The sequence below is a fragment of the Leptonotus elevatus genome, chromosome 2 (genome assembly GCF_054856555.1).
Source record: "Leptonotus elevatus isolate MCC_2025b chromosome 2, RoL_Lele_1.0, whole genome shotgun sequence".
In the NCBI taxonomy this organism is placed as follows: Eukaryota; Metazoa; Chordata; class Actinopteri; order Syngnathiformes; family Syngnathidae; genus Leptonotus; species Leptonotus elevatus.
This window is the reverse complement of record NC_141240.1, coordinates 40,051,242-40,067,377: the sequence shown is the minus strand read 5'-3', so window position 1 is coordinate 40,067,377 and position 16,136 is coordinate 40,051,242. Positions and strand designations below refer to the sequence as shown.

Genomic DNA, 16,136 nt, shown 5'->3' with positions numbered 1-16,136 from the left:
TGATGATGAAAATTGTATGAGCTTCACGTTTTTTTTGTTTTAAGTAGCTGAAAAAAGATTCATAATAACAAGCTGTGTCGAGCATTCAAAGGCAGCGAACTCTGCGGGGGGGTTCTGGTGGCGAGCGGAGGGAAGATGTGGGCCACTAGAAGTAGGTCATACACATTACTAATGTATTTGTTGTACTTGTGGATTTGTTGCTGCTGGAGCTTGCTAAATCGCTGCAGCCTTGTTGCTCATTGGTCTCGGACCGATGGCCGGCCTTGCATGAGCACAGGAGAGCATCTGGTTGGTTGTGAAATGTCAACCACAATTTGACATCAAACATTTCATGGAGCTCAGGATGCTGATGAAGGGCGACAGTTACATTTGACAAAAATCGTCAACACCCAAAGCAGCCGGCTGGTTACCATGGCAATTTGCCCGTCATTGTAAACCCAAATTGACTGCTGTTAATGAAAAAATGTGACATTTCTACTGTATGATTTTGTTGTTGTGGTTTTGATGGCACTGGTCTTGATGCGCGTCCTCCCGGCAGCATTGGAATTTTCTCAACCTGCCCTCCCCCTCTTCCCATCGCTGACTGACTGACCCATTTTTCCTGTCTCCAGAGGGTGTGGTAGTATGGGGGAGGGAGATGCTGTACCTCCTGCCGCTGCAGCCTTTCAGGTGTGTTTGTGTGTCATCATAAGATGACACGGTGAACATTAAAAGGATGAAGGAGTAAACTGGGGAGGAGACTGCACTTCATGTTTGCCTCACCACCTTCACGGCATCCCAGTTTGAAGTTCCGCCTTGAAGGTGACCTTGCAGATTGAACCAATCAGCAGGACTGACATTTTGACATGGAGTTAAAAGCAACCACAGCCGTAACAAAGTGCTGTACATAAGACTAAATGTAAAACACAATAAATACAATAACATGTAGCATCATAGGCAAACAGCTAAAGTCCAATACTACTGATATTCTCTGCTGAATTACTACAGTTGAGCTTGATGCAAAAAAAGAATAAGCAGGTGGGAAGTGCAAATAAAATGAACAGAGCTGTTGTAAACAGCCTGCCGATTCACAGGCACACAAGGCGAGAAACGCCGATCATCTCCGCCAAAAAAAATCACGGTTAAAGTGCTGTAAATATTGCAAAACGGCTTTGCACGAGGCAAAACAAACACTAAATGGAGAAAAAAAGTGTGGAAGAGTGCAAATAAAGGAGACCACAGAACTGTTGTAAACGGGCTGCCGATTTGAGGGCGCGTAAGACAACAAGCGCTGATAATTTGAAAAAAAAAAAGGAATGCTGTAAATATCGCATAACAGCTTTGCACGAGGCAAAGCGAACACTAAATGGCGTTTTAAAAACAGGCGGAAAAGTGCAAATAAAGGATCAGGGAGAACGTTAGCAGAGGCTGTTACAAAGGCACAAAAGTTGTATGTTCTTTCCCGGCTGTTTTACTGGATGTTGACTGATTTTGCTAGGCCCACAGAATATTGTGTTCTATTGATATAAAAAAAACATGGAACCTATCAAAAGAAAGATTAGTCTCTTCTTTCACCAAGAAAAAAGTATATTTCTATCCGTTTAGAACTGTGGGGAAATCAGCTTGTTGCAACTTGGCCCTGGTTGATCTCTTATTCTCTGCTGCCACCTGCTGGCCGTTTTAGTAATTACTACCATTGTTTCACCCGTTCTCTTCAGTTCAGAGGCTGCATCAAAGCCTTCTGTATGCTCTAGCGTAGACAAAACCTCATGAAAACGTATAAATACGTCTTTGGGACACGCAAAAACTTTTAAAAATACGTTTTGGGGAGAAAATTAGTTAATGTGTTTTTCACATTTTTCTTTTTCACAAATAATGCCAAACTTAGATTTATGGTAAATGGACTGCTTTTTATGTGCTTTTAACTACACTTTACGACAGTTTTTTTTTCTTTAAAGGTATATTCTGCCATTTAAAAAGGTAAAAGGTTAAAGCATTTTCTACATCATGCATGCTCCACCAATGACCAGATGAGTATGAAGAGCCCTGACTGTTTTACTCTGACTGCACCTATCAGCTTTTATCTTCCCTTTATAGTGGAGTGTGTGGACCCACACTCTACCATTTCTTTGGGGAGGGGCGTTGCAGAGTTTTTCTTACCTCATTTGAAGTCATGTCTTTGTTTGCCAACTGTGGCTGTCGCTTTAAGATTGTGCACGTACTTGCACGCGCACCACAGATGCTGCCAGTTACGCTTTGGGCCAGAGGAGTAAAAAAGTGACAAACTGCACAAAGATCCTTTAAATATGTACCTGTTAAGAATATTTTGACTGCATATTGAATTTTTTTCAGACACTCAAATTTATTTATTCAGTCATTGTGTAAAAATTTGTATGTTTTAGCATGTATCTTAAACAGGAGGTGAAGTGCCCTCCGCTTCCATTCGTTGAATTTTCCTCTCCATCTGAAGCGGAGCAAGGCTTAAGGAGAAAGTAATGATAACAACCACATTTTGATAAAACAAAATGAGTAATACAGGAGAGTCTTCCCTCTCCCCTTTTCCTCTTTGCCAAAACAATGCAATCAACCGTACACTCAGCATCTTCACACCAGGCATAAAATGTTTGTGGGGCAACAGAAGCAAAGTTGAGCTTCATTGAGATACTATGGCTAGAAAGAGCAGGTTCCGCCCCCTCTTGGTACAAAGTAAAACCCGGCATGGATGTCATGCAGACGTTTTTACAGAGAGAGCAACTCTCGGCCAGCATCAGAAGGGAGAAAATGACTGGAGAGGAAATAGTAACGCACGCGGCAATCCGTCATGCTGAATGGATTGTGTTTTTATCTTTGATGGAAAACTGCAAAGTACAGCTAGGCCTGGCAACACTGCTTTGCACAATCCATCTCATGTTTTATCTGTACCGCTGCGCGCGCGCACCGTGTGTGTGTGCACGCGTGTGTGAGCCTGAGTGCGTGCGCGCACAGCTGAGAGTGCAATGGAGGCGACGGCATCGGGACTGTTGTGACGGGTTGACCATGGCCCTTGTCTTGAGATAAAGCTTGTTAAATAGGAATGACAGTGGAGTGGCGGTGAAAGGCTCTCGTCTGGCTGCGCACACGCGCACGCGCACGCGCAATGGGACGCGACGCGCTCGCACCGTGAGTGAGAGTGAATCAAATTGAAGCTTCAGTTTTTGGAATATCGCGGCGTTGACGGCGGGACACGCAGCGAAGGAAGGGAGAGTGGCGAGGACACCTGCACGCCTTTTCTCCCCTTCTTTTTTCGGGGGGGAGAGTTTGCGCTGCCAGCCGAATTCTGTGGGGATGAAGGCGGAATGCATTTCCTGTCAGCTTTTTGCGCCTCTGGTGACGGGGAAGTCACTCAATGGTGTTTATGACTGGTGCTGCTCAACTAGTTTAACATGTTGAGAAATGGGGCAATAGATTGTTGAACCCTGTGAGACATCTGCTGCCTGTAAGGAAGCTTCGCACAGGAACTTTATGGAGACTTTTTTTTTTTTTTTTTTTATCTGCTGCCTGTAAGGAAGCTACATGGGAACTTTATAGAGATTTTTTTGGAAGATTTGCGGAGTTTCTGAGGCAGGACTTGGGATTCCAGCCATGTTCCTTCTGGATGGGAACTCTTCTGAAGAGATGGAGAGAGGGACGGCTCAGAGGAAAACCGTGTACCGCATCTCCCTCACGCTGGTGAAGAAGGAGACATTGGAGGACGGGGACGGCACATTGGAAAAGCCAAAAGCAAGGGTCTTCAGGCAGCAATCCTCAATGGAGGCCCAGCGCACTGGCCTGCTAGAACAAGTGCAAGAAGTGGAGGACGAATCAGATGATTTGTCATCGCAAAACCACATGAGGAACTTCAGGACGTATAGCACTGGCCAGCTGGAGCTGGGGAGGCTTAAAATGGCCCGCAAGCAGCAAGTGCAAATGGCGAAGAAAAACACCACCATGTTTATGAGTTCGCAAGAATCGCCAGCTTCTCCTGGACTTGAGAACATTTGTACAAGAACAGACTCTCCTGGGAATGTGGTGAGTAACGGCGTGATAAAGATGAAGAGACTCTTCAAGTCAAAGAGTTTGGAGAAGAGCCCTGAGTCGGTAGACCACGGCGGGACGACGCCACACTTAAACGGGACGGCACCCTTAAACGGGACGGCACCCTTAAACGGGACGGCACCCTTAAACGGGGCATCACCAACAGTAGAGACGCTGCCTCATCAGGATTCTGCCGGCCTGCTGCGCCGCAGCTTCAGCTTTCGGCACTGGACGGGCAGCGAGCGGCCACGTTTGCAAGCGCTTAAGGACAAACAATTCAGCAGTTCTGCTTGCGTAGACCGTGATCTTGCATCCGGAGATCCGAAGGTCAAACAAGTTGACGCTTTGCGCCAGAGCACCCCCGGCCGCCCTCGCTTAGGCACCATAGAGAAGAGTCGGACGCTGGAGGTCGGTGCCATCCTGAACAAGACGGACCCTGTGTTTGAACTTAGCCGCTGGGAGAGTGCGCACGGCGGTAAAAATCGCACGCTGGACAACAGTGACCTCCAGGTTCTGGCTGCGCTGCCGCTTCGGAGAGGAGGAAGAGGACGTTCCAGTGAGAGGAGGCTGGTGCGCTTCTTCAGCGGAATCTTCTCACGCAGGGACGGGACCGGCACCTTGACACCAGTGGGAAGCCCCGGCACAATCCGTCCCCTCCGCCACAGGACCACTCCTTCGCAGTCCAGCACAGAGAGTGTGAACGGCAGCACAGGCGGTAAACCTGCATCTTTGTGTGTTTAGGGGGTTAATGTGTGTTTGTTTTGGTCGGCGGGGTGATGTTTGGTTGAGGCTCCCTCTGTTTGTCTTTCATTACTTGGAGCTACATGTACTTCATGTCCCAAGTGCAAACAAATGCAGCTCAGGTTTAAGAGGACTGTCTGTGTCTGTGTCGGCGAGGTGACTATGTCGATAACAAGCATTTTCCAGCCAGAAGTGGAAACAAATTGAAATAGCAATGAGGGCAAAGATGAGGTCAGAAAGGAAGAGGAAGATCTCTTCAGGGACCTTGTGCATTTGAAGCCAGGTTTAGGCCTCAAAGTCACATCGAGATGGAAAGGTACTTCCCTTTGTAGTGACAGCGCTGTTTGGAATGAATTCAACTCCACATTCCCTAACCAACGTCATCGCGTGCCAGAATGTGTTGCTGATGTAAGTCTGTAGTGTGAAACCGCAGTAAACCTTGAAAGTGGCCTGTTGCTTTAAATATTTCTACCGAAAAGGATAATAGCTAGCTAACATACTACTTCTCTTTTTGTGAGGCTTGATTGTGAGTAAATTTAGCTAAAGGTGGGTTAAAGGTTGCAACAAGGCAACCCTCCTAAGTGTTTTTAGAACTTGGAACACCTTTTCGTCAAGTTCTTTGGGGTCATCTCGCTCAGATTGTGAAGTTCCCAAGCAAAAACATTGATAGAGACAGGAAGCAACTCGGCATATATAGTTGATTTACACTGCGTGGTTTAAGTCACAAATTTCATTTCCTTTGCTCTCAAGTGGCATGATTGGGATATGTGCTGTATCTCATATCAGATCTGCCAATGAGAATGCAATGTAAACTCACAGCTCAGAATGACCTCAATGCAAGCTTGATGTCATTAAAAAACAATGAATGCAAAATACAATAAAATAGGGTCACTCTAAATATGCTACAATAGCGGTGTATGTAATCATTAAAAAGAAAACAAATTTGGAATAATGCGGAGGCCACCCTTATTTACATAAATGGAGGGAAAGCGTCAACCCAGGCCAACTATATGTTATGTAACCTTCAAAATTAGTATGAATTATGCATTGTCAATTTGTGGCCTGTGATTGGCTGGCGACCAAATCAGGGTGTACCCCGCCTCTCGCCCAGTGACAACTGGGATAGGCTCCAGCACGCCAGTGACCCTAGTTAGGTTAAGCGGTTCAGAGAATGAATGGATGGATGGATGGATGAATTACTCGTCACTTCCAGGTGTTGACATTTTTGTAGCATTTTACTTCCAATGTGTACGTGTCTTCAAACTCTTCATATGTACATGGAAACAGATTTAAAAAATAATCGGATAGACTGTAGTAGGTCTTAAATAAGAATTGGGAACTTGGACCTGCAGCGTAAACCCAACTTTTTCTCGTCTTGTATGACGCTGCGGTTGTGTTTGCCATTCATAATGAGAGTTCGAAATGTTTTAAAGAACCCACACATAAACAACTTAAGATATAATAGAAGTTGCCCCAAATTGTGATGATTTGTCACTTTCTGCTCGAACCACAGTGGGTCACAGGACTCAACTGCCTGCAGGCCTTTGGGAAACACAGCCGCCACTTTGACATCTAAAGCAGAAAAAAAAAAAAACAAGTTGAGAGAATGTGACACTTGAGTGTCACTCTGCTGGCGTGTGCAGCTTTGTCAACCCCCGACCTCAAAATATTCACAACAGACCTGATGAATCCTGACAGGAAATCTGGCAAGTGATGGGCTTTTTCCAATGCATAAGAAGACTCCAGACTGACCATATTCGGTATAAGAACATTTTAGTGGTAAAATGTTTGGAGCGGCGAGAGCTCAATTAAGAATCAAAACAGTATAGACGTATGCTTGTGTAAAGGAGCGCGTATGTGTGAGTGTGTGCGAGTCAGTCAGTCTGTGTGTGTGACCTACATCCACAGCCATGCAGAAGTAATGTGAGGCGCGCACACAACTGATCAGAAAGATGAAGGGATGCTTCCCTTCTCCATCTCTCTGCCGTCGTCTGCTGCATATTTAAGGGCCGCCGCACTCTTAAGTAACACGATCAAACGCAGCTGCAATGTCAAGCGAGAGTCTCAATGTTGTGAGTGGACGATCTTCTGCAACTTGTTGTGCTGTGCTTTTTGAATTTAAAACCCAGGTGAACAGCATTGCAGCATCACAGATGTAACGGCCACTTAAAAATATCATGTTGTATCACAGAGTGATCTTTCGCTACAAAAATGGTGTCCCAAGTGAGATCGGCTGATTAATAGATTCACTACATATATTTTGTTTTACAATAATACGTATATTTATCATTTCTAGGGGTGTGCATTGCCTAGTACCTGGCGATTTGATCTGTATCACGATTCATAGGTCAAGATTCGATTCGATACGATTAATCCCAATACGGCTCTATCGGTCGATTATTTCGATTTTGACAAAACAAATCTGGTTAAGATATCTCATCTACATTTTTTTTTTTTTAAATTGTAAAGAGACTTTATGGACACTGTATATCTGTGGCAAAGAAGCCAAGGGTGGAGGGTCACCAAAATGCACAAGTGCAGTCAATGAATGCCTTCATACTCGCCGGTTTCAGCTTTGTTTTATTTTGATATGGCTGCAGTGGTCAGGGCAATTCATTTTTCCCACAATTACGCCATGTTGCTTCTGGTTCATTAAAATAATATATGTGGCGCCTCAAATCATTGTTTGCACATAAGAATAGCAGGGATTGCAGTTTTTTTCATTGCCAGGGGTGAGAGGGTTAGTCATTGACGATTATTTGCTTGCATGCGTCGGGCCTGGCTAGTTCTTTAATTCTCATGGTTTGCTTGATTACAGGTATGGCATGTTTTGTTTTTGTGAGTGTAAAGTGGCTGTGTTTATCTAGTGACTGCCCGAGGTTGTGTGGGTGTCAAAGAGTGTGAGTGTGCATCTGTGTTCTTCACCCTCCTCCTCCTCACCACCACGTCCCTTTCAGGACTAAATTGAAGCTTGTGGCGTTGTATGTGGCTTAAAAGGACTTGAACAGGTGTGTCCAAACTATGGCTCTGGGACCATTTGCGACCCCCTGTAAATTGGTTTTACTCTGAACTTTTATAGTAGAAATGGATTAGTTTACTACCAGATTGCTTTTGTTTTAGTTAGGAATGCACAATAATATCAGTGGCCGATAAATATCGGCAATTATCAACCAATTTGGCATCATTCACATAAACCAGATATTAAAGAAAGCCGCCAATAATAATAGACTAGGTCCGCCTGTTGTGGTTGTGGCTCAAGTTGTGCTGAACTCCTCAACCCCTCCCCTCCCCTCTCCTAGGGTAGTGTTGCATATTTGTGACATCATAATGCGCGCGACCTCGTGTTCGCGCTACATGGCAGTCGCCAGTGTGGGCTTTCGTTACTGTGTCTCTCCAAAATGTTACCCTCGCAGTTTTTTGTTACATTTTTAAAACATGACTGTTTTGTTTTGGCAAACTCAAAATGAGTTACAGGTTGTCGTTGAAGCAGATATATCAATAAAATTCAGCTTCATGGTGCTTTACACAATGTTTAAATGTATTTGTACATATTGGACTTATAGTAGGACTCCAAAGTATATTCATGTTCGGCACTCTCTAAATTATTGGTTTATCGGCATCGGTTGAAAATAGCATTATATAATGCATTCCTAGTTTTAGTAACTTATTTTAACTCATTCACTCCCAGCCATTTTCACTGAAGCAACCCCCTTTGCTCCCAGCTGTTTCATTGGATTTTGACTGATTTAGCAAGGCCCACAGAATATTGTGTTCTATTACTATAAAAACATGGGACCTACCAAAAAAAAAGATTAGTCTCTTCTTTCATCAGGAAAAAAAAGTATATTTGTATCTGTTCACGGTTTTGCAGCAATTAACATTAGAATTCACATTCCTGGTGAAAACACTTGACAAAAAGAGCTTGTTGCAACATGGCTTTGGCTGATCTCTTATACTCTGCTGCCATTTTTTGCAATAACTACCATTGCTTTAAGCCACCTCTTCATGTCAGAAGGTGCATCCAAGCCTTTGGTATGCTCTTGCATACATTTTATTTTTATAAATTTTTTTAATGTGTAGAGGTTTTGGGAGGGGAAGACAAACTTTTTACAAACGTTATTACACGTTTTCGGGCTCGAATTAGTTAATATGTTTCTCAGTACAGAGCTGGATTGATTCCTGTGGGATACAAGACCGCAGGCCAGTCCAAAATCACCGTTAACAAAAAGCAGTGACATAGTAATTTTTCAAAAATAACTATAAATATATACTTGCTTAATAAATAGATTTGTTTTTATGTTAAATTTCAGAGTGCATCTCTTGATGGAAAAAGTTTGAACACCCCTTGCATAAAACAGACAAAGGGCACATTTGTCTGTTTGATATTAAATCTCAAGGTCTGAACTTGCTAGGTTGAACCCAACCCCCACCCGCTACTGCGCACACCAGCATTAGCACACTCCCAACATCCATCCAGTAACACCTGCAACCCCCGTCTGACTGTCAGACTACGGAAGTGCTGCTTCAATTAACACACGTCCTGTCCTGGATCACCTTAGTTGTGTTTGTTTTTGTCCCCACAACATGCTCACGTAATACTGGCCAGGCCATGCTGGCGTGCAAACAGCGCATCACGGTGATCCACCCCCTGCTGCTTAAAGCTCTTACTGTATCTAAGGCTCAAATCCATCAGGAGACGCGATCACTCTCCCCGATGTGCGTACGCACTTGAGTAGCCAAGAATAGAGATTGATGGGGGAAAATGGCCATGATATAAACACGTCGTTGCTTCACAGCCTTAGCCTCATTTGCATAGTTGAACCAGTTACTAGCTCGCTGGTGTCACGGTGGCTTTGTTTGATTTAGCATGAAATGAAAACTGCTAGCATGGTGCCTGCCAGATGTGTTCGTGCAAAGCTGGTGGGGGATGGATCTGTGGAGTGTCGGAATGATATGTGGGTCAGTCCGTGTATTTGCAAGGTATTTATGCATAGGGGCTCCTTTTTGACTTCTCAATGACTTCTCCCAATTGCTTGTTAACAGGACAAACTCTTTAATTCAGTCTTTTAGGCACGAGCCAAGTCGCCTCCTTGTGTGTTTGTGTTAGCGCGTGCGTTTGTGTGCGGTCACTCACTACACGGCTGCCAGCAGTTAGTCAATATGTGATTCTGTGGCAAAGCATGTCGATTATATATGAACAGTCAGTGACGCTAATTTGTTTAATTTTGCTGTAGGCAAAAAAAACGCTGACATCAAAATTTAGGAGCTAATCAACATTTCAGCTCTTATTTTCAGGTATTTACTGGGAAGCAACAAAGATTTGGGTTTAGCTTGTGAAGAGTACATTTGAACTAGTTACAACGAACATAAAAAGAAGAAAGCTCCATATGAACAGGAAACGTTTTTTTTCTTTCTCTGTGTGCTCAGCAAACATTCAGGATAGACAATTATACGATACATGTTAAACAAACATATTCAATACCTACTTTTTATACACAATACGATAATTATCACGATTTAAACCTCACAATATGATTATCACAATATTGTGGGGAGTTTGTCAATATAAAAAATTTTTTTTTGTATAAAAACCCACATTGAAAAAAAAAGTTGTTAATTTGTGCATTCATAACAGCACTGACAAAGAAATAGACTTGGCCCATCAATTTTTATTGTCATGTGCTCCGTTGTCAAGTATCATGATGGTCTTTGTAGTTCACAATTTCACAATGCTGTGTTTGGCTGAAGCGGGCGAAAAATAATGTTTTTTTTAAAGGAGATGTTGAAAAATATTTATTGGTATTTTTGTTGATTTTTGGGGGGGTGAGTGACAACTGCCGCAGTGGCCAAAACATGCCTAATTAAAAATGTGAGCATGGAGGTCTCAGAGAGAGTGGACGTGCGTTTAATTTGTGCATTCATAACAGCACTGACAAAGAAATAGACTTGGCCCATCAATTTTTATTGTCATGTGCTCCGTTGTCAAGTATCATGATGGTCTTTGTAGTTCACAATTTCACAATGCTGTGTTTGGCTGAAGCGGGCGAAAAATAATGTTTTTTTTAAAGGAGATGTTGAAAAATATTTATTGGTATTTTTGTGATTTTTGGGGGGGTGAGTGATAACTGCCGCAGTGGCCAAAACATGCCTAATTAAAAATGTGAGCATGGAGGTCTCAGAGAGAGTGGACGTGCGTTTAGTCCGCAGAGGCGGTGCGAGTGTGGATCTTCTCCTAATGACGTCAAAAAGTGCCAAAAGCTCGTTTTCTCAGGTTGGGAGGGGCTGGCGCTTGGAGAGTAGAATGAGCTAGAATTTCTCAAAGAGGGGCGAATAGAGGAAAACACCACTTTGATGTTTTTTGCTGAGGAATTAGCATTTTAACATGGCCAAAAGCACGTTGCTGTCCCTTTAAATGAAGTAGGACGTCACCATGTATGTCAGCTGAGAGGAGGTGGCTTAAAAGGTTAAAAGTATAATGAATATTTATAATAATATAAGAAGTACCTTTTTTAGTCCCATGTTGCAGAAATGTGCATCGTTTGAGGAATGGCAATGGCTGAGCTAGTATGATATTGCACATGACTGACGAGGCAATGCTGCCTTGATTTGACAAGTGACAGTTAGCATGCAACGCATACACCCTTCCCTGAGGGGAGCAACTGCCGTTCAAGAGTCTTGTTTACCGCGCGCGACCGCACATGTATGTGAAGTTTTAGAATAAGCTTTTTGTCCGTGGTCGTGTTTCTCTCAGTCCTGCAATTGACTAGTGACCACTCACTGGTGTCTTTTCACTCTTAAGGTAGCTTAAATAGGCTGCAGCCTTCCAGTGACTCTGAAGCGTAAACGTTGTTTCGGCAATTGCCATTCATTGCCTACATAGGTGAAATAATGTGACATTTCTTCAAGACGAGGGCCTATTTGTTTCTACCTGTTTGCCATTATTTGATGCAGTGAGCTCTTGTGAAAATGGTAAGAATTTGGTGCTACTTGTCTGTATATCAGCCAGCTCTGGTTGGTGTCAGGCAAAGGTGGCAAATCCAGGTCCAGAAAGTGAAAACCCTGCCACAGTTTGGCTTTAGCCACAAATGCATCAATCGATTGAGTAGATCTGTAAATCTGCTGCAATTAGGAAGAACCTGCTAGGGATTTCTCAAATAAGCATGTCATAGACATGTTATCAAGAAACTAGGGAGGTGATTACAATTGTGGGGGAAAAATATGCACAATGTCTTCTTTAATGTTGCAATGATGCTAAAACGAGTACACACCAATGCAAGTGGCCCTAAAAACAGGAAACAGCTGAATCAACATCCGGCCTGCCAGCGAGCTTTCACACAGGCGGGCATCTGTGGAAACCTCTACAATGTCCTCCTGTGTGTTTGGATTCTCCTGGATTCTGTCCAGACTGATAAGGATGGAAGTGTGGAAACTTGGCCTCAAACATTGGTTGGGGTGTAACAAAAAACGATTGGAATCGGAAAATTGGTTTTGATTCAAATGATGCGAGTTGAACCGATTTGAATCGTTCCCCTTAAAAATATATTGGGATATGTATTCAATTGTCTTTTATTAGAGAGAGATATTTGAAGGAAATGCCATATTTTCAGTGCTGGCAAGTTCATTTATATTTATGCAAAATGACAACAATAAACGTATTGCATCATCATACCCTCTGAAAATGAACCATGCTGAATCATAATTAGAGTTTTTTTCAGAACCGATACAGATTATTTATTGATAGATTGATTGATTGATTTTATTTTTCCACACTCATTCTATTTCTTCTGATTCTATATTCATGAGACCACCTATTCACCAATTTTTTCCCCTGAGAACCTATCCTCACATATCAGCATATTGTTGTGCTCTTTCTGTAACGCCTTAAGATGGCGCCAAAGCCCGACTAATATCTGTTTAAATTATTATTACAGGCATTCATAAACATTTTTCTGGGCGGCGCCAATTACTCGCAGCAGGGCTCGGCCCCGATCCCCCACGAATAGCGAAGGTTTAGTGTACCATTAAGTTTGATCCGTAGAAGCATCTTGGCGTGCAGCGCTCCATAAATGATGGATATTTGTAGGTCAATGCATGTTCTAGATATTTCCTGGAACGGTCAGATGAGTGAAAGTGCAAGCCAGTCGGGCTTCTACAGTACCTGGAGGGCTTTTAGCACGTTTGCGCTCTCGCAGATTGCAGCTAATGAATTAGTGAGAAGGTCTGGAGGGGTGTGGCCTACTGGCCTACTTAGCGCACATGGACCGATGCTTCGCTAGCGTTCCAAAGAGGCGACGAATTTGTAGTCAATTTCATGTGCATTTATGCTGGGGAATTCTGGAACGGTATCATATTCAAGCGTGAATGGAAACATTTTGTTTTGTCATAAACAGACACCCATGCAAAATTATCAAATTGAAATGTGACTTTTCAAAAGATTTATTGCGAGTTCGATTTTTATCAAGTTTTAAATATTAAATGTAACAATCTTTTTTTTTCCTACTTTGAAGCACAAAAACCTGACCCGTATGTTGAGTTATTTATATTGCTCATTGCTCATCCCCTGACCCATCCTATTCGTAAATGCGCCCCAATCCAAAAATACCAACAAAGTCCCATTCAACATGTTAAATGAAAAGAGGGCCCTCTCTGTTCAAAAAAGTCATTTGTGCATGTGATAGAGGAACGCACAGTGCATATAGATAGTGTCTGTGGCAGCAAGCAAGCGTGCTCTGTGCGTTTAAAAATGGATGCTTTGACACAACGTGATTGAGTCATCAAAATGCTTGACATGACACCCCCCCCCCCCCTCTCTCCTTTCTCATCCAGATGCGTTTGTGAACAGCCAGGAGTGGACTCTAAGTCGCTCTGTGCCAGAACTCAAAGTGGTGAGTCTCCCGAAACGATTTCAGTCTGTGGCATCCAAATCTAAAGTTTGCTCTTTATTGAAGAAGTGCGCTCTCCCTACAGGGCATTGTGGGTAACCTGGCCAGCGGGAAGTCGGCGTTGGTCCACAGGTACCTGACGGGAACGTACGTCCAGGAGGAGTCACCCGAAGGTACAAAGACACAACGAGTAGTAAAATAAATGTTGACAGGATAACACCAAAGGAAATTAGTTGAGGATGATTAGTGGGTTGAGTTAAAAAAGTGAGTCCCAAAAAACAAATCTTGCATTCTTTTAATGTAATAGTCAACACTTGGAAGACTGTGCCCCATTCCCTGCTTCCAGTAAAGTCAGTATTTTCCATTTTGCACCGTTATCCATCCGTTTGAGCTGGAATTGGATGCACCCAATCTACACATTTATAATATAGATTAAACTTCGACTCACAACTAAGCAATTGAGAGTGTTCAATAAATGCAACATGCATGTTTTGAAAACCTACACAAAGCACAGGGAGAACATACAAACTTCACACAGAACTCCGTATTTAAGTTTTTATATTATTTGATTTTGTATTTTTAATATCACCACCGTTCCTCTTTGAGTTGGCAAAGGAAAGCTGCTCATCAAACAGTAGTTTTTCTTTTCTTTTTTTGCCAAAATAAATTCCTGGTAAAGGCCCTTTTACACTGTAGGAACTTCCTGTCAGAACTTGGAACTTTTGCAGGAACATGTTTACATTGCAGGCACGCTTCCAAAAATAAAGTTTTGGGTCATTTTTGGGGGCAGAGAACCTGCATGGCGGGTACGACTTTTGTTTTGAGCCCTGGAACCTTTTCTTTGGGCGTGGCGTCTGCAACGCTGAACATTTCTAAATAGACGAATACTTTCTGCATTATAATGTATTTCAGACGCCACATTGGAAAAGTCTTTCGCTGCGGGCTCGGCTGTGTTGTTGTTATTGTTTTTTTTCTAGTGTGAGTTCAGAGGAAACTGGAAGCAGCAGTCAGAAACAAAAAACCTTTATGGCAAAATGCTCACAAGTTTGGTGAGCTAGTGGTACAATCAGCACAAGGCAAAAATCAATAATAAAATAACCGAGCAACGGTTTGTATCTGAAAACCCAAAAGTTTGGTCACTTGTAAGTCGATGTAGCATATACTGTATATATGATTATTTTTTTGTTATTTATCTCCAGTCAATTGTCCAACCACCTTTAAAAAGCCTTCCAGTTATTTTGTTAATAGTACTTTGTTGCATGTGTGAGCTTGTCAAGTGGAAGTCAAAACTTCTGACGAGGTTTCTTTTTTTGGCCAATAAACGTTTTTTTTTATTTCTTTCGATGAGAGCATGCATCACAGTCTCGCCAAAACTTGTGGATATTTTGGTGTAAACTTTCCCGTTTCTGACCGCCGCTTCCAGTTTCCTCTGTACTCCTCCTCCGCATCACTGCTCGCTCTTCGTCTCAGACTCGTACCTTTTGTAGAGCGGTGCACAAATGTTGAATCAAAGCGGGAACAGTTGTAATATACTGCATGTTAGTCATCCATCTCAAATGTTGTTCATTATGGACCCAACACAGCGATAATTGGAGAGGTAAAATTGTAGAGGTAAATTTGTGGGAATTGATTTTAACTCTCATAGTGTAATTTTAATGTTTTCAGAATTAAATGGTGTGTAGAGAAGGTGTTATTTCATAGAGTTGATGGTCTAGACTAAGATCAACTCCACAGTGTTAGACTGGCTCCGCCTTTCACTTGCTCTTCTCCAGTTTGAGAGACAAGTTAGCGCCATTTTCCTCGTCCCCCTTTCTTCCTTGCTTATCACTGAGAAATACTGACAGTCTTGACAGACAAAAGGGGATTCAATTCATTTTCATTTCGAAACACTTGACGGGCCAAAGTTACAGGTTACGTTTATTTATAACGCCTTAAACACTATGTGATTGGATAGCCTAGAGGTTAAGGGTGGCCGGTTCGATCACCGTCATGGCAGATTCTTTTAGGAGTCAACTTTTATGAGTGTCTTACAAGAGTTAAATGTCTACTCCGGTAGTGTTAAGTAACTCTGCTTTGTGAGTTAAAAATTGACTCTCTCCCAGTGTTGAATATTTTCACAATTGTGAAAGTGCTGATTTAACTCTGGTAAGTGTGGAACTGTATAAAACCCCAAAAAGTGTTGAAATGTGAGAGTCAATTCATCACTGCACTCTAAAAACAGATGGATCAAAAATAACCCAACAATTGGTCAAAAATGGACCGATCCTCTACTTGGGTCAATTTGACCCAATTTTGAGTCAAGAAATTGGTCTTTTACATTTAGTGTAAAACAGCTCATAAATATTGGTTAGATCCTTTACTTAGGGTTAAAAACAAATTGGTCATTTTGTATAAAACAACCCAAAAAGTTGGGTCAAATTGACCCATAAAGTGTATCGGTCCATTTTTGATCCATAATTGGGTTACTTTTGACCCAACAGT

The 16,136-nt window shown here is 42.5% G+C and overlaps 1 protein-coding gene across 3 annotated transcripts in view; it reads left to right on the top strand.

Moving 5' to 3' along the window:
- The window catches only part of agap1 (ArfGAP with GTPase domain, ankyrin repeat and PH domain 1), an 86,308-nt gene that overhangs the window by 10,697 nt on the left and 59,475 nt on the right, over window positions 1-16,136 (top strand). For 2 of the 3 annotated variants that reach the window (XM_086067890.1, XM_086067889.1), the window contains exons 1-3: window positions 2,977-4,747; window positions 13,600-13,658; window positions 13,741-13,828. In XM_086067890.1, coding sequence (XP_085924016.1) covers window positions 3,601-4,747; window positions 13,600-13,658; window positions 13,741-13,828 — 1,294 coding nt within the window. In that variant the 5' untranslated portion in view covers window positions 2,977-3,600. Of the gene's footprint in view, window positions 1-2,976; window positions 4,748-13,599; window positions 13,659-13,740; window positions 13,829-16,136 lie in introns of those variants that run through there. The other variant, XM_086067891.1, reaches the window with a different exon arrangement.